The sequence below is a fragment of the Lepidochelys kempii genome, chromosome 6 (assembly GCF_965140265.1).
Source record: "Lepidochelys kempii isolate rLepKem1 chromosome 6, rLepKem1.hap2, whole genome shotgun sequence".
Classification (NCBI taxonomy): domain Eukaryota; kingdom Metazoa; phylum Chordata; order Testudines; family Cheloniidae; genus Lepidochelys; species Lepidochelys kempii.
In genome coordinates this window covers 66285181-66303462 of record NC_133261.1, presented here as the reverse complement: position 1 = coordinate 66303462, position 18282 = coordinate 66285181, and the positions used below count along the sequence as shown (strand labels likewise).

The 18282-nt window shown below is 42.4% G+C and overlaps 1 protein-coding gene and 1 pseudogene across 9 annotated transcripts in view; one reads left to right on the top strand and one right to left on the bottom strand.

Moving 5' to 3' along the window:
• SMOC1 (SPARC related modular calcium binding 1) overlaps positions 1-18282 on the bottom strand; it is a 181585-nt gene that overhangs the window by 120739 nt on the left and 42564 nt on the right. For 8 of the 9 annotated variants that reach the window (XR_012159431.1, XM_073348486.1, XM_073348487.1 and 5 more), the window contains exon 2: positions 5176-5347. Coding sequence is in view for 8 of the 9 variants with exons in the window: in XM_073348486.1 (XP_073204587.1) it covers positions 5176-5347 (172 nt within the window). In the remaining variant the exon portion in view is untranslated. Of the gene's footprint in view, positions 1-5175; positions 5348-16184; positions 16853-18282 lie in introns of those variants that run through there. The other variant, XM_073348490.1, reaches the window with a different exon arrangement.
• On the top strand, positions 10367-11163 carry LOC140912206 (large ribosomal subunit protein eL32 pseudogene; annotated as a pseudogene).

Here is an 18282-nt window from a genome sequence, read left to right as displayed (position 1 = left end):
AATGCCAAAGTCAAGGTCTGCAGTGGTTGAAGGTCCACCAGAGTCGGCAGAGGAGTGGAAGACACTCCTAACCACTTCTCTCTCTGGATGGTCTTGAGCTAACCAGCACAGGCCCAGTATCAGGCAATGCTGGCAGCAGAAAGGATGTAACCGCAGCTGCAGATGGGGTGTTCCAATTGCATGCATCCCCCAGGCAGCTTCTGACAGTAAGACCAACACAGCACTAGCGGCCAATTGAAGTTGCCCTCCTTCATAAGAGCCCCTCGGGCAAAGATGTGCCATCACCAGCTTCCTTTCCTAAGGGCTGACTCCTGCATGGAGTACAATCTGGTTGGAGGGTGGGGTGCAATGTTTCCCTCCTGCATCAGGTGTAAGTCAATCAACCTGTTGCTAAGGAAAGTGTCACAGGGGGAGCTGGGCATATGAGGGGTTAAGGCCTCAACTCTGGCTGGTACTTGAATCAGGTGAGGTCAGCATTTGGAACCTCAACCCCTCATAGGCCCATCTTATCCTGTGACAAAGGGCAAACAAATATTATACTTGATAAGCCTTAAGCAGATCACCTGCAGGGTCACAAAGAAAACTTCCCTCTGCCCTGCGAAGGCACAGTATTACGTTAGCATTTACATTTATTTAAAAAACAAACACACTCTTACAACGCTACTTGTAGGGTTTGGAAGAGGACTGAAAACTGCAACTTCTTACTCAACATATCTGTTCTGCAGAGCCAGATTCGGCCACCCTTATGCATAAGGAGCAGCACTTCCCACATCCTGGATCCCGATTTCCGGGATGCTTCTTAGGGAAAGAATGGCAGGATCTGATCCTCTACTTGATATCTGTATTACAGAAGTGCTGCAAAGCCAGGTGATCAGGATTGGGGTTCCATTGTACTAAACACTGTATAAATGTACAGAAGAGAATCTCCACAGCAATGAGTTTACAATCCAAGTCTAAGACCCCACCGAACTAATGGGTATAGCATACATACATGCATGCATACAGAAGGAAGTGCAATTGGATGGGTGGGGTAACAGTTATACAAATACTGTTTTCAAACATAGCTAGTCTAAGTAGTGATATTAAGATACACAGTCTCTTGCGAACCCTGGGATGGCCATGCCAGTATCCAGGGGGAAAAAAAGACTAACCATCCCTGGCCAGAATGACAGATCTCTTCACACCAGCACTTCTCACTGGAGTTCTGGTGTATTCAGGTCTCAAATCTCCCAGGACCCTGCTCTGGAGAGTTCCCTGACTGATGTTTGTACATCTAGATGTGTTCAGAAATACCTGATTTCTGATCAGAGTTTAAGGCTTGTGTCAAGTTCTCAGAACCAGCACTTCTACTCAATTTAAACACTCTGCAGTCAGCCAATTCTGCACACCCTGTGCATCCTCATGGGAGTCACTGAGCAAACATAGAACTTGCTCCAATGTGGTTTAAGGAACTGATCTCCAGTATATTAAAATCTCTGCAAGATCTTGCAAGGTTGCTGGCTCTCATTTCACTAATGTTTGTCCTCCATCCCTGCAATGTTTTTTGGAGGTGGTATTGCTGATCTGTGGTGTGAGCTCATGAACTCAAATGCCTGTTGATTGACAAACATTTAACAAGCATTTGGAGAGTAGTTTAAGCACTGCCCTACCATCTAGAATGGTTTTCTAGTCAGCTCTCATCAGTAAGGCAACATTTGCCTTGGATGCTATGTTGTGAATCGTTTTGAGATACCCAGTACCTTCAATCCACCACCCCCATACAAATGGCAAAGTAAGAAATGAGGAGTATATGGTAATAGGCAGTGAAACAATTTCAATGAGCATTTCAGTACCTGGAGAACTAATGGGGAGCAAGAGCTCAGCAACAACACTGCAGCTCAGTGAGAGCTACCACTCATCAAGGAATTGGAAGATTGCTCCCTTTTTAAAAATGTAGAGAGTTAAGTTGGACTTAAAGGGGTCAGCTCTGGTATGACAACTATTATGTTCATATCAGTTTACTGTTTGCACAAGCACAATTTTAGTTATCTGCACATAAATAGTAAATTATTCAGGGTACAGAATGCCTGTGACATTTGATTCTTTGTTTTTGGACCTTTCACCACTATGGAAATTGGACATAAAATTGCCATGACCACCTTAGTCAGGAGGGTATGCGGATGGGACATGACCAAGGAACATCTTTGCAATGCAGAAGTGGCGATGGCAACTCAGCAGGCAGCACTCTGAGTCAGTGTGGTGAGAGTCCAGTGCCCCAGCACAGCATTAGAGTGCTCTGTTGTGACAGGTGCCTTCTTCTGAAGGGAACATAAAGCCAATGTGTACAACAACTTGCATCTGTTGAAGACCCGGTAATCTTTGCAGGAGTAAGGGCATTAGCCTAGTATCTAGGAGAGATTCCAGATGTGGGTTATGACATCCTGCCTGATTAAATACCACCTGCAGTTTCAACAGGACACAGTATTCTTCATTTCCTGTCCTAGATTGTTTAGTGCTGTTGCATACCATAAAATAGCTGTCATATTCCATCCTACAGGTGACTATTCCAGTGATGGGTGAAAGGACACTTAGAGTTTACAATATTTTGCAATACATTTTAGTTTGACTTCTGAATGGAAGGTGCCTCTTCTACAGCAAGAGGGCACTATTCATACCTTTTGTGACTGGGAATGGTTTTTATCCTGCTCTTACATACAGGTAGCTGATGTAGCAATATTACACAGCAATGCACACCTCAGTCTCTTACAGGCACCATTATTCATGAAGGATGATCTTTATGCACCATTAGATAAGTTTCTAATTTGACAATAAAGAACATTAAAGTAAATTACAGCAGAACACTGCAAGAAAGGCTCTAGCATAGCAAAGTTAAATTTGAATCCAATGGCAGAGGACATTCCCCTTTATTTACTTCAGTGTAATTAGAAGTGCCTGTCTAAAAGTCTAAACCACCATGGAACACTGGGGGGGCTGCAGACTATGTCTAAGGGGTTTGTGAAAGGTTGTCATTACCACAGACCAGGTATTCAACCTGTAGTCCACAGACCCCTGGAGGTCTGCAGATTAGGTCTAAGATTTCCAAAAGGGTCCGCACCTCCATCTGAAATTTTTTTGAGGTTCTCAAGTGAAAAAAGGTTGAAAACCATTGGTCTAGACTCTTGTGCAGTCTTTATAGACACAAAGACAAGTTTCATCTGTGACCTGCAGCATGATAGGCTGTGCAATTAGCTATTGAACAGTTTTCCATTGGAATATGCTGATTAAATTGAAACGTTTCACAGGAACATATGGATTTTGTCAGAGTGTGTGGGAAGTCATCACATTTCCTTTCTAGAAGATAGAAAATTAAAAAAACTATACTTAGAAAAATAGAACAAATCAACACATTTCAACTTTATCAAAAACACATTTTCAGAATATTTTGTTTCAGGAGGAGAACTCCTGTGATTGACTTTTCATCCAGAGCCTGGGGGGATGTGACAAAAAAACAAAAGTTTCAAGATCTTGGAATTCCCTGTGGGACAAAAATTCTAAATAGTTCTATTACTGACTGTCAAACTGAAGCTGTTTGGGATGAAATTTTCCAAGCTGAGTGTCTGCCTCCAGCTACTTTTTGGGGGGTCGGGTGGGGGTGAAGTTTCAGCAAAAACCTTTCAGCCATTTCTGAGAATGAGATTGGGGGGGTGGGGAGACAAAAACTTTTGCCCATGTTATTACAGACCCATTTAATTGCCAGTCTCTTGCACTTCTGTGCTTTGGATCAGATTTGTGAAAAAGCTGTTGTGTGTAGGATCCCTGCCTCATTTGTTGCAGAAGTTGTCAGGTAATAGTCAACGAGGGAGGGGCTTGCAGGAAGAGGAAGGATGCTTTCATGGCTAAGGTAATTGAATTCTATCCCTGCCTCTGCCACAGGAGTTCCTATGTGATACTGGCCAAGTCACAAATCAGAACTTCCCACAGGTGGCCTCTAAAAATTGTGCTACTTCTGTTCTGGGTGCCCAACCTGAGACACCTCGGGTCAGATTTGCAGAAGTACTGAGTGCTCACAGCTGCAACTGAAGACAAAGGAGCTGCACTTTCAACATATGAAGTGCTATTTATAGAATAAAGTATTCTGAAAAAATCAAGTTCTAGGCATCTCAAATTGGACACTCAAAATGAGTTTAAGCCTTTGACTTAGTGTGTCTGCATATCACCTCCCCATTTGTAAAGTCAAGATAGTAGCAGTCTCATCTCACAGTGGCGTTGTGAAGAGTAATGTTTGAAGAACTAAAATAGGAGTACCATCACAAACAGAACACCCATAAGGAAATTAATTCTAAAATCTGTGCAGCATTTGGCTAGTAAGTAATGCAGGGGCCCACTCTGAAGATATGACCAGAGGGAAATTCAGAGTTTCCATCCCACAGGAAATTCCAATACTGGTTTTCTGAATACTAAGGGGAAAACAATTTTAAAATATTTGCAGTCCATCTTCTGATGTGACAGGTTGTCGTCTCTCAGCTCTGGATGGCAAGGAGGACCCAATAAGTTCTCATTCATAGCAAGTAGTGGCTGCACAAGGATCTCATCTACAGTTACTTCATTTCTAAGAAAAAGTTACCATTGTGCTTGAATGTCTCCACACTATTGCAGGCTGCGTGTCCTAAGTCAAAGATTGGCTGAATTGTTAGCCAAATCTTGGCCATACTAGCAAATCCAAACAAACCTCTGTTCCAGTGACCAAAAAAATTGACAGTGCGCCCAGTTGAATGCCTCTGACAGTAGATGACCCAAGAAAGTTACCAGTCTTTCAGCTGAAAACATGGGGAGGAACCTTTGAATATGGCAAGATATGAGAGTGTACTGCTGGTGGCTGGGCGGGGGGGGGCGCGGCAAATCCACTTGCGAGGGGAGGCTGATCCTGTGTTCTCTGTATACCCAAACTCACAGCTCAATGGACACTTATTGGTCCCTTGATCAGCAGTATTCTCTACTTCCTCTGTAGAAAAAAATCATCCCTTCCTCCATCCACTTACGGGCCAGATTCAGATACTATACTCAACTGAGTATACTATTTCAATGGGTTACTCATGGAGTAAGGTACTATTTAACATAAGCATGCCAGAATCCAGCCTTAGAGTAAATAGGACTCCCGCCCCCACCTCAAAAATAACCAGTTTGTGATTCACTTACCTTTGCATCTGCCTCGATGCACTACACTCAGACCTGAGTCCCTGCATTTGGCTCTCTGGTAGTCACACATTGACTCATAAGTCCTGCCATCTGAGGCGCAGAGGGGTTTCGACTGGGACCTGGAGCAGTGGAGGTTACATTGTGGGTCTCTGTCACGGTCGCTTATTAAAAACTGAAGAAGGTGAAAAAAGTGGGGGAGAAGAGAGACAAAAATATTTGCTTTGGTTTAAGTCAGCCCAGATACTTTTTGAAGATAGAGATAAATGAAGCAGTTTAAATTCTTGACCTCCATCTAGATTTTCACCAGAAGACTGACTTGATTTAAAATGTCTTATTTTGAGAGGAACCACCATTCACCAATTTTCTTTAAACAATACTACCACTCAGTGTGCAGCCTCTGGAAGAGTGGGCATAAAGGTGCAAAGCCAACACAGGAAGTGCTGTACTGAATGGACCCGTGACCAGTCTAGTCAGTATCCTGTTGCTAACAGTGGCCAACACCACATGCTCCACCCAAAGGTGTAAGAAACACTGCAGGAGGCAAAGGTGGGCTAATCTGTACAGATATTGATTTAAGTCCTGAAACCAAAATAGAATTATGGAAAAAAGTAGCACTGGAAGAGACCAAGAGGTCATCAAGTCCACTCCCCTGCACTGAGGCAGGACTGGGTATTCCTAGTTTAACCTGTCCTTAACGTCCAATTATGGGGATTCCACAACCTCCGTTGAAGCCTACTCTAGTGCTCCATTATCCTTATAGTTAGAAAGTTTTCCCCTGATTTCTAACCCAAGTCTCCCTTGAGGCAGATTAAACCAATTACTTCTGGTCCTACCTTCAGTGGACACTGAGAACAACTGATCACAGACCTCTAACAGCCCTTAAGCTTTGACTATCATTTTATATCCCTTCCAAAACCATTTTAAAATATGCATATAACATAACTCTAGATGTTCTTGCTATGCATATAGATGTACAGTACCTCCTGCAACCTTGTTAAGTGCTCAGACTCAGTGACATCCTATGGTGGAGGTAACTGTCACCTCCAAGTTCCACACACTAATTACATGTTCTGTGAAAAAGTATTTCCTTTTTATCAGTTCTGAAGTGGTCATTTTTAAATTTAAATTGACTAGCCACTTGTTCTTGTGCTACAAGATAAGATAAAACAGAAGTCCCCCCTCTACCATGTGTTATTTTATGTACTTTTATCATGTCCCCACTTCTTTCTGAAGGTAAACAATCCCAATATTTTCATACGAGAGGTTTTTTTGAGGTCCCTAAATATTCTCATCATCCTTCTTTGAAACCCTCTAATTCTGCAATATCCTTTCAGATATGGCAACCAGTATTGCACACCAGTAAGGCTACACCATTGATCTGCAGAATGGCATTATATTTTCCATATTCTTCTCCATCACAAAATCGTATTTGCTTTTTTGACCACAGCTGCACATTGAACAGAGGTCTTCATTAACCTGTCCACAATGATACCAAGGTCCCTTTCCTGAATGGATATGAACCAAGAAACCTTGATTGCCAGTCCCCTGCTATAACCACTAGATTACAGTTTCAGCAGGTTCTGTTTTTTCTAGTAGCCTCTTACTTTTCCATTTCCCTCTTGGCCCCTCTTATATGCCCCATTGTTTATAGATATGGTCAGGTTTCAATTTCTATGTAAAATCAGAGCAACTATTTGCAACAAAATTTCAGTGCAGCTCCAGTAATGAGTCTTATAAGGACCAAGTAGGGATTGATCTTTAGTCCTCTCTTTAGTCCCTATTATATACTTAACTTCACCCTTCCTTCTCAAAACCCCTTTCCTCTGTTGCCGACTCTCAAGCCTGGGAATCAAAGTCCCTTTCTCAAGCCTGCTGGCAAAGCACTTATGAGCTCAGCAGTCCAGAGCTGGCTGGCTGGCAAGTGGTCCCTGACTGACACTCTCTCTCCTTGCATATACAAAGGCACAGCTCTTCAAGTGCACTGATAGCTGGATGCCTTACAGGGAAATGTGAGTCATCACCATAATCACCTTGGAGTTACAGTTGTCTACAAAGCTGTCTGACTGTTTTATGCTTTGAGGTTCAAACTGTTTGGGGAGGTGGGGCAGAACCACCATTGCCCAATGTTCTAGTTTGGATTGGTTTTTACCACTCCAAAAAGATAGACTTATTTTAAAATGAAACTTCAGAGAAGCATATCATTCAATCAGTTCAATAAGCTGTAAAGGGATTGAGAAGGCTAATATCACAAACCTATCAAATTCATTCTGTATGCTGCTGAATCTTTAGGTACGAGTGCATTATTAGAAATCTCATTTAAACAGCTGACAAAAGTGGGCTGGATTTAATTTGGACGGTGAAAGCCAATTTTATTCTAAATGCTTATTTGTCTGGAATTTGATGAGTATCTAGTGGTAAGAGTACGAGTCCTTGAAGTTTGTCAATTCTGTTCCTGCATTACTCATCACAGTTGGGAATTTCTGATATTATTTTTAAAATGTTGGTCCAGGTCTTCGCAACAACATAATAGGATTTGACAAATAGACAGAAGTTGGGTCTGTGTATAATAGGTTAATTAAAATTTCTCTAAATTGCTATTGATCTATTTGTACCCACTGGAGTGCTAAAAATTTTTCCAATGACAATCCAGTCAGGTATGCTAAGGCCCAGAGACAAAGCTATAGATGGAGAAGTTGAGGCCCTCTACCAGTTTGCGATATCAGAGGCTGTTTTGCAGCTGCCCATATATACAAATTTTAAGAAGGAATTTTAAGAGATTGTAGAGTACATCTACAATTAGTAGAACAAAGGCGATAAATATTCATTCAAAGATAGAAGCCATTCCCATCAGGAGAAACAGGAGGTTTCTCAGACAATCCATTCTGATGGCTTGAACTTGTTGGATTAAGGTTACATTATTGCAAATTCTTCACGTTACAGATTGAGCTCTAGATACCAAAAGATCCAGGAGGCACCCTAAAGTGGAGTCAGTGTCTACCACCCCACAGTACTGCTTCTAAGTTACAGAAACTCAGTTTGCAGCCTGAAAGTTTACTGAAACAAACAAATTCAGTGAACTCTAATGAGCCAATTTACAAAATCAAAAGCCTTTTCAACATTTGTTTGGATTACAGTAGCACCTACATGGCATACAAGGTGGTTTCCTTACACCTAAAATGCCAATCCTGCCAAAAAGTTTGCAATCTAAGACGTTAGACAAGCTGGTGCTTGTTTTATTGAAAAGTAGATTATGTTGAAAAGTCTGCATTAAATTCCCAAAGGATATACAATTCTGTATAGAGCATGTCTGATCAGGGCTGGGAAGTAGTCTATTTAATAATCCAACAGGACTAGGTGGGTTGGAGATGTTTCTAAAGGGCTGTGGAATTTTTTACTTGTAGAATACAAGTTCCAATCTAGCCCAGATCATGGGTAGAGAACTAGAAGTGATTTCTTGTAAGCCAACAGATTTGTCTGAAGGAAAAGATGGTTCTCAAATCTGTCTAGTTGGTGGTTCTCAGTCCAGTTTTGAGTTATAGTGTGAACACCTCTCAGCAGCCTTTGTCACAGACAGTGATGTAAATACCAACAGATGGTCTTTTCAAAAAGAAAAGGAGTACTTGTGGCACCTTAGACTAGAATTTATTTGAGCATAAGCTTTTGTGAGCTACGAATCACTTCATCAGATGCATGAAGTGAGCTATAGCTCACAAAAGCTTATGCTCAAATAAATTTGTTAGTCTAAGGTGCCACAAGTACTCCTTTTCTTTTGCAGATACAGACTAACATAGCTGCTACTCTGAAACCTGTTGGTATTTAGTGAACCCACCACTTTAGTCTGTACACGCTAGATCTGCAAGTCCACCTCACCATACACGCAGTGCAGGATTGTTCCTTATGGTATACTTTGTAATGCTTTGCCCCATTTCAAATTTAAACATTGTCTTCCTTGTTGGTGGTCTCTACAGAAAAGCCAAGGAGGGAATGTGCCATGGATGCTGAGCTACATTTCAGGCCATTTAAGTTTGTGTGAGGCACTGTACAAAAGCACACAAGAGGCATCCCTCCCCTCTCAAATGCTTACCATATGCGAAGGGAACCTTGGGGGAAGCATTTCTGTACCAGAACCTAAACCTCTCCCTTCTGCAAATGCATTTACACAGGTGCTCACTCAATCACTTCCCAAACTAGTTTCAGCTTCTTCAGACTTGAAAGAGATAAAAGGTCAGAATAAAGCTACATTTGCCAGCAAAGCATATCTGCTTTTTTTCCCCACACCTCAACACCACACACTGATTAAAGGGCTTTTAATGACTGTGAAGGAAAGCAGACTCCCTGCAGCTGCACAGCAGCTGGAACCACTTGTGTTATTTAGCAGAGAAAGGTCTGACCCCACAAGTGAAAATGAGTTTGGTGGTCACTCCTTCTAGTCCCCATCATAAGCACACTGAAAAATTTAGCCTGGCTCTTTCTGAAATGGTAGGCTCTACTGAAGCAGCTGCCCTGAAACAGGAATAGCAAGTTTGGATTGAGGAGCACTAACCTTGTGGAAGTAACTGACTGTGGAAGTACTCACAAGAAATGGAAGAGGCAGGGTGTGGCAGTTCTGGATTAAGGTGTATTGGCAGAACTGCATTTCAGGAAAGAGGTGCAGAAGATCCAGAATGTGAGAAGTTGGCAGAACTCTGTGGGGACAAAGACTGAAAAAGATGGAGATGTGAGACATGATGAGGCCAGAAGTGAGGTGCCTTGGTAGAATTGCATACCTGTCGCCCCCACTAACAGCAGGGATTACTGCATAATAAGACTGAAGAAAAAAAAGAGCTTGAGGAAAGAAGCCTGCACACAGCATGTCTCAAGCCAGCGTTACATGCCTGTGACTGTCATGGGCATTAAACTTCAAAGTTGAGGCGGGGAGGGGGCAGGTGTAGTTTAATTATTTTATTTAAAAGAAAGGTGCACATTCCTCAGTCACTGCTCATAGAGAAGAGGTTTTTGGAGGTTTGTTGTTTTGTTTTGTTTTTTTTTTAATTCAAAAAGGGGATTTGCCCCATCCATACACATGGGCTTCTCTTATGGACTGTAGAAACCTTGTGTTCTGGGCTTAAAAAAAGAACCTAGTTTTGTGTTACCACTAAACATGGACAGTCATGAATACATATTACTTTAATGTACTTTAAGTATTATATCCATGATATACCAAACACTGATATACAAGCAAGGGAAGACTACACAGAATGGAGAGTTTCTGAAGAGATGTATTAGAATGATGCAATCAGCATTGCCGACCCCAAGTGGTCAAAAAACTCATGCAAATTTTTTTAAATCTCGTTTTAGCTGGTAAGTTTTAGGCTCCTTTTATTTGCCTTCTGGCTTTTAATAGAGCTGAGCAAAACCTTTTCAGTGAATAAGTGGTTTGCCTGAGGTGGAAAAGGCTTTTTTAAAAATGTCACACACAATTTTTGGATGTGTTCAACCCAAATTGAGTTTTCCCCTTCCCCCCAAACCCAATTTTTCAAGACTTCCAGCAAACCTCTTGGCGCTGCCTCTCAGGGTGACCGCCATTAGCAACTGACCCCAGGCCTGCCCTCAGACCACTGGTGAAACCTAAGATCATCAAGAAGAGAACCAAGAAGTTCATCCGCCATCAATCAGATCACTGTCAAGATCAAACGCAACTGGTGTAAGCCAAGAGGTATCGATAACAGAGCTCGCAGGAGGCTCAAAGGGCAAATCTTGATGCCCAACATTGGTTATGGTAGCAATAGAAAGATGAAACACATGCTGCCCACCGGATTCAAAAAGTTTCTAGTCGACGTCAAAGAACTTGAGGTGCTGCTGATGAGTAACAAGTCTTATTGTGCAGAGATTGCTCACAATGTTTCCTCCAAGAACCGCAAGGTATTTGTAGAGCGAGCAGCTCAGCTTGCTATCAAGATCACCAATCCAAATGCCAAACAGACAAAGTTAGTTATTTGTGTAGTTTAAGTGTAGGGTTCATGTTTTCAAGCTTTCATCTGTAACCATAAGGGCAAGGAACTTTTTTTTTAAATGAAAAATTCTCATGTAATTTCATCACTTCAGGATGTAGGACCTTAAGGAAACACACCCCAAATATCATGACACAATCAAGTCACATGAGCTGGCCACAATAGGTCTGCTTCCACAAGGATGGTCAGTGGGAGCCCTATTGCTTGGCCATATAATATTGCAGTGTCCCATTTAAGAAAAATAGGGCACTCACCTAGTATGTGGGAGACAAGTCCCTGCTCCAATGACTATTTATCTTATACAAAAGTAGAAGGGGAGATATTGAGAAAGTCTCACACAAGAATATCCCATAGCCTGGTGGATAGGGCACTCTCCTGTAATGTGGGAGACAAGTTCAAAATTGCTTTGCTTCAGGCAGAGATGAACTCAGGTTTCCACATGTTTGGTGAGTGCCTCCACCACCGGGTTAAAGGTGGCTGCCTCCACCCCATTTGAACATTTTGTTAATCTAGTCCTCCAAAATGAGAGATTTCATTTTTGACAAAATCGATTTTGGACAAGTCTGATCAGGACAAAGTTTCTTTTTGACTCTACTCAAAAACTTGATTTTTTTAATTCACTAGAAGTTTCAGTTCTGGTTCAACCTTTGATTTCTTTTTCCTTGGCATTGTCACAAGCCAAAAAGCTACTGACCTGAGCAGTATTTGAACTGGTGACCTAGAAAGAATACAAGTACCAGAGTCAAAGATGTTATGGGGACTGGGTCTTCCTGAAGGATCTGTATTTACCACATTGATGCACAGGACTATCTTCACAAAGAGAAAGAATTCAAGAGAAATTCTTAGAATCTGATCTTTACTTCCACAAGCTCTGCTATTGATTTAGAGGAGACAAGGACCAGACTCTTACACAGATTAGGAATTACTGTAATATCTAAATTCCAAAGCAGATTTTTGATTTACAGTCTACATGCACAATTCCTTCATCACAATCCATATGGAAGATGATGGAAGATGTCAAGGTACTGGATAAGAAGACATCCAATTTAAACTAAACTAGCAATTGTGCAGTTTAATAGGATAGAATACTATTTTTAAAACACTTCAATATCTGGCAATTACAACACCTGTATTTTTATAAGTCATTTCAGTTTTATACAGCTAATCAAATGGTTTGTTTGGCTAAACATCCCCTAAAATCATAAGACCAGAATGGGAGGTATACTATTGAACTGCAACTATGAACATAATATTGAATGTTGAAATAGATAGCTCTGCTTAGCTTGTACTGTACATCAGTTAATACATAACACACTTCCGGGTCCTCTGCCCTAGGAATCAGCAACTTCAAGGCAAAAACTGGCAACACAACTATGCTGTTGAATAGCTATGGTGGTGAGAGAGTAGCTGGGGAGAAGATAATTGAATACTAACTCATACAGTACGGAAAACATGTATTAAAAATGCTCCTGAAAGGAAGATTTTGGCTGCACTAACTTTAGCTGAGGTTGTATGGGTAGTCTGGGAAGTAGTCATGCACCCCACCCCTTCCCCCCACCCCCAAGGATTTAACTTCACTCATTTAAAATGAGCAGTATTTTAACATTACTTGAATGAAAGTGCAACAGATATTCAGGCCATCAGATGTTTGCACTGACCCCCAAATACAAGAAATGCAAGTCTAACCCACAAATAAAGAAAGGTTAAACATACTAAGGGACCAACATACCTTTTACGGTGTGGGGTTCCCCCCAGTATTAATTTTCCTATTATAAATGCTGGAGGAAAACAAGAAATCCAGATGCTCACCTACAGTCAAGGCATGAAATTCAGGTCCCACTGAATTCCATGGAAAAAACTCCTATGGACTTCAATAAGATGAGAACGGCATCCTGAAAGTTTTATTGTTTTTAATAAAATAATTCAAATCTGTTTGGTTTAGAGAGTCCTCTGCTTGTTCAGCATAATTCAAGAATTAAGCCATACACATAATGTCATATGACCTATGTTATGCAAGTCAGTCTTCCCAATGTAGTTGTATCCCATATTATAGTAAATTATATTGGTACCTGGGTTGTCCCCCGAGCCACCAAAACAATCACATTAGATGCTTGTTGCCATTAGATGGTTAAAAGACAGCTATTGTACTATAATGGGATGCATCTTCCTTAAACAGAAGGGTTTCAGGGATTTAAAGCCACTAGGATGGGATAAGCAATAGAATGTACCTCCAGCTGAAGAAATCTTGAACAGTGTCACAGATGTGTACACAGATTCTCATGTTTATGAGAATGTTTAAATTGGAGGTTGTTCCTCATATTCTTTGCAATCTGCAAGGCATCCTAATATTAGTGTTAGAAGTTAGTTTTCTTGAACTTTGGTATAAAGTCAAAATATTGCCCTTTTCCACACCTCTCCATTGTATATCAATTAAAAGACACCTCTGTCCATTGTTAAGTTCTATCCATATTCCATATGCAACATATTTAGCCCTAAAAACAGCCAAAGTAGCACAGTGTCTTAGAGCTATTTTTCTAGAGCCAGCTCTAAATTGGCAGTCCTAGTCAAACACAGATAAGCTTCTCTATTTGTGAGCTTAAGTACAGTATGTTCATCTTGCCCATTTTGCCTTTAATGCCAAAAATAACTTTAATTTTAATTTCCTGAAGTGTTAGAAGATGCAAGTGAACATAACTGAATTTAACTATATAATCCAGATGTCTTTCCTCCTTCCTTCCCCCCCCCCATATATTCTGTAGGCCCCATGAAAATTGTTATGGTTATTGCCATTGCTGGAGAAAGAAAAGCCATAAAAACCACCACCAGCATTTATTCTCTATCATCTTTTTCCATAAGGAGCGTCATTTTGCCAACATTCTACTAATGATTTTAATTGTGCTCTCCCAGAATAGTCTATTGAGAAATGCAAGACCTTCTTTTTGCCTTCATTCTGTCTGTCATTTAGGAGTATAGAAATAGCTTAATTTCCAAATTAAATAGAGGCTGTAATCTCGGAAACGTGAATGCGATATACACACCACACGGCACCATTTGGAAAAAAACTTACCCAAATTTGGGTAAGGCATTCCTTTAAGAGTCCACTCATTCCATATCCAAGAAGGTTATGTTTTCACCAGTTATTCTGATCTGTAATTTTTAAAAAATTATGTTCTATTATTTAAGTGATATGCTAGCAATAAGTTATTCTCTTTAATTTCTATAGGTTCCTGGGGTTTGGTTAACTCCATAGACTGAAGTTATTTGACACCACCATCTCCCACATGCTTTATGAGGTCACTCTTTTCCCCAAGAGTCGTAAGGTTGTGCACCTAGGGAAGGCACAAATGTGCCAACTGTGGAGTGCCTGTAACTCCAGAGGAAAGCCCTGCTACAATATAGCTTAGGTGTTCCACAGAGGAAGCACTTACCCCTAGTGGGCCTTCTTGGCAGTACTCCGAGCAGGTCAGAGCTATGAAGGCTTAGAAGCCCTAAAGTGACATTAAAATTATTGCATTCATGTAGTAAAGCTTTCAGTGCCATATTATATATACAAAAATGGTGGCTGCATTAACTCTGGCCTTGTCTAGATTAGAAGATTTAGACACGCAATGTTGTACCTTCTCACATGCCTTGTGTCTCAACATAAGAGTTGCAACTGGATCATGCCATAAGTCATGCCAAGCACTCTGGGGCATGCCTAGAATGAACCATGACTGACAGACTGAATCATATCAACTCAAACACATCACTGCCCATGGAGTTCAATGTTGTAATACAGAAAAACAATCCATGGAAAGCTGTTCTTAAAGAGACAACTCTCCATTCTGCAAAGAGGAGAGCCATGCCAAAGGAGGTGATCAAGAGCCCTATGAGGCAAAGCTGGTTACCATGGAAGACTTTCCTAGTGAAGACTGTGGATGTTTTGAGAGTTAGACCTGTCCTCTTACAATCCCCTGTGCATCAGCAAAGTATACCAGAAGGCCAAGCAGAATCACCCTGGAAGCATTGTCATTTGGGGCAGTGCTGAATGCATGCCCACAAAGCACTACCAGTAATATAATGGAGTACAGCACTAGGGTGAATGCAAACTAACAGCAAGTCCACTAAGCGTGTGTGTGTGTGTGTGTGTGTGTGTGTGTGTGTGTGTGTGTGTGTGAACACTTTGTTTGGATGCACTGACTCATGCCAGCAACAGCTGAGACAACTAAATAAAGGTAGGTACAACTGAGCTATCAAGGGTCTCCTCCACAGGTCTTACTGCACATTTCCAGGTGACCTGGCCAATAGTCTTACAGCTCTGGCAGAAGCCATAATGCCACAGCAGGGCCCCAGTGGAGCAAATGGAGGGGCAACTGTTGCCATGTCACTCCACATATCTAAGGAATATTTTTCCTAGAGCTCCTAGACTCATGGACATTAGAGCCAGAAGGGACAATTGTGATCTAGTCTTACCTCCTGCACATTGCAGGCCACAGAAACTCACCCACACCTGAAATAGACCCTAACCTCTGGCTCAGTTACTGAAGTTCTCAACTCATGGTTTAAAAAGACTTCAAGTTACAGAGAATCCACCATTTATGCTAGTTTTAACCTGCAAGTTACTTGTGCCCCATGCTGCTGAGGAAGGTGAAAAAACCCCAGTGTCTCTGCCAGTCTGACTTGGGGGAAAATTCCTTCCCAACCCCAGATCGGAAGATCCCACCCCCTCCAAACTCCACAGCCTTCCAAGTTCCATTCTCCTTAAGAAGGCTATTCTCTGTAAATGCCATTAGGTTAATAAGCAACCGGCAAAGAAGTATTACAATGGAAACTGGAACACAGCCTTGATAAGTCACTACTGCCAACATAAGAAATAAGGCTACAAGATTTAAATCCCAGGAAGGTTGATGCTGCCCATCTGCATTCAGTTTATAGATCTCTAAAGGCTGACTGTCTCCTCTGAGAGACCAATGCACAACAAAAAGCCCAGTCTGCTCTTTGTGAGCATTAAAGAGTCTGTTGCACTTTTCATATATTTACCTCTCTGTCATCCTTAACTCAAGTTTCTCCTTAGGTTCCCTTCACCTGCCAGTCATCTTCCAGCCCAGAGTTCACTGTGTTTCAATGGTTCTTTATGGATATAAAAGTTTGAAGTTATTTAAGATTTTTACAGGGTGAAAGCAATTTTACACCACCCACACATACCTCTCGATCTGTCCTCCCTCCACCAAAACTTGGAAGAACAAATGGAATTTTAAGGCTTGTGTTTTTGTTTTGTTAAAGAGGAACTCAATGTTCTTTATAGGGAATATAGGAATCTCCATATCAAATTAGACCAGCAACCACCAGTCTAGTATCCTGGCTCTCACTAAGCACCCAGATCTAGCCACTAACAAAAATGCAAGAAATTCTATAGTGAGTAGTTCTGAAGCAACCTGTCCACAGGAAAAGCTCTTGACTTCAATGTACTGTGCCAGTGAGATGCACAAGCCAATCATGTATCGTGTGGACAGGTATTTCCTTTTATGTGTTTTAAAATTGGACCTGCATGACAGGTAGATCTTTCAAGACTACAGTCTTTGTTTTAAGAAGTGTAGTGAGGGTGTAAATTGTCAGAATGGCATCCTAAAAATGTTAAGATAAGGTGCACAGTTTTAAAAAGTCTTACAGTTAACTATATGGGTAAAATAAACACTTATTTTTATATACACACAGTACACACCCATGAACACAGGAGGTACACACTGATATCTTCCAACATATATCATCATGGAGCCAAGTTCTGGATGTTTCGTTAATTGCGTCAGGTGGATTTTGGACTTCTTTAGCAGGGTTGGTTACATTGACCCAGAGATGCTTGTATTATTTTAACTAGATGTATAAGGCATGGTTTAAAAACGGAACAAAAATAATCCTGTTAGCCAAAGAAATAAAGGCAGCCTGGAATTTAGAGCAAGAGGAAGAAAAAATCAGGACACATGAAAGAAACTCATTTCCACTCAAAGCAGGATTGTTTTTCAAGTCTCCAAGGGACGCCTTGCTTTAATAATCCTACTATATTTGGCTGTTGTGTTAGGTTGATTTTATCTTCTTTCCCTCATACCTATTTAAGTCAAATGCTCCTATCACTTCCAGGGTGTAACCAAGCACAGTTTTTGCCCTTTTTGTGTGAATTTAATGTTGATGAAAATTTGGTGGGTGCAGAGCACCCACCGGCAGCTCCACGCCCCGCCCCAGCTCACCTCCGCTCCGCCTCCTCCCCAGAACTCACCGCCCTGCTCTGCTCCACCCCCCACGGGAAGCTGGGGCAGGCTGAGAAGCAGGCCACGGCTTCCTGCTCAGACCCAGGGAGGCGGAGGTGAGCTGTCCACACCACAGCAGGTAACCAAGGGTAGGGGGCACGCAGGGGAACCACTCCCTGCCCCAGCTCACCTCCGGCACCCTTGGCCTGAGCAGGAAGCCGCCGCCTGCTTCTCAGCCCTTCCAGGCTTCCTGCCGAACAGCTGATTCGCGGAAAGCTGGGGGAGGGGGCGGAGAAGTAGAGCAGGGCGGGGCATTATGGGGAGGAAGTGGAGTAGAGGTGAGGTGAGCTGTGGCCAGGCGCAGGGCAGGGAGCTGCTGGTGGGTGCTCTGCACCCACCAAATTTTCCCTGTGGGGGCTCCAGCCCCAGAGCACCCAAGGAGTTGGTGCTTAAGGCGCCACTTTTGAGGTGATCAGTGGGGGAAGCAGCTGCTCCCCCCCCAGCTATGCTCCCCTGCCCCTAGGAGCCAGAGTGACCTGCCAGATGCTTCCTGGGAGCTGCCCCATGTAAGCATCTCCGGGACTTCCCACCTCGACCCCCGGCAGGTGCCTCTGGCTCTTAGGGGTGGGGTGGGCACCCACTATGGTGGCCCATGAGACCCTCCTGCCCAGTTCTGGGGGCAGGCAGGGGACAGGAGATGGGGTGGATGGGGCGGGGTCCTGGGGGCAGGCAACGACCCCCTGGTGGGGCAAGGAGGGAACCCATTGTTAAGATTTTGGCAGCTCATCACTGGTCCCACCCTGCCACTCATGGCAGCCTAGAAGCTGTGGGTTTCCCCCCGGCCTTGCAGCTCCCAGCCACCTGCAGGCAGAGGTCACGGTGGTCTTTGGAAGTCA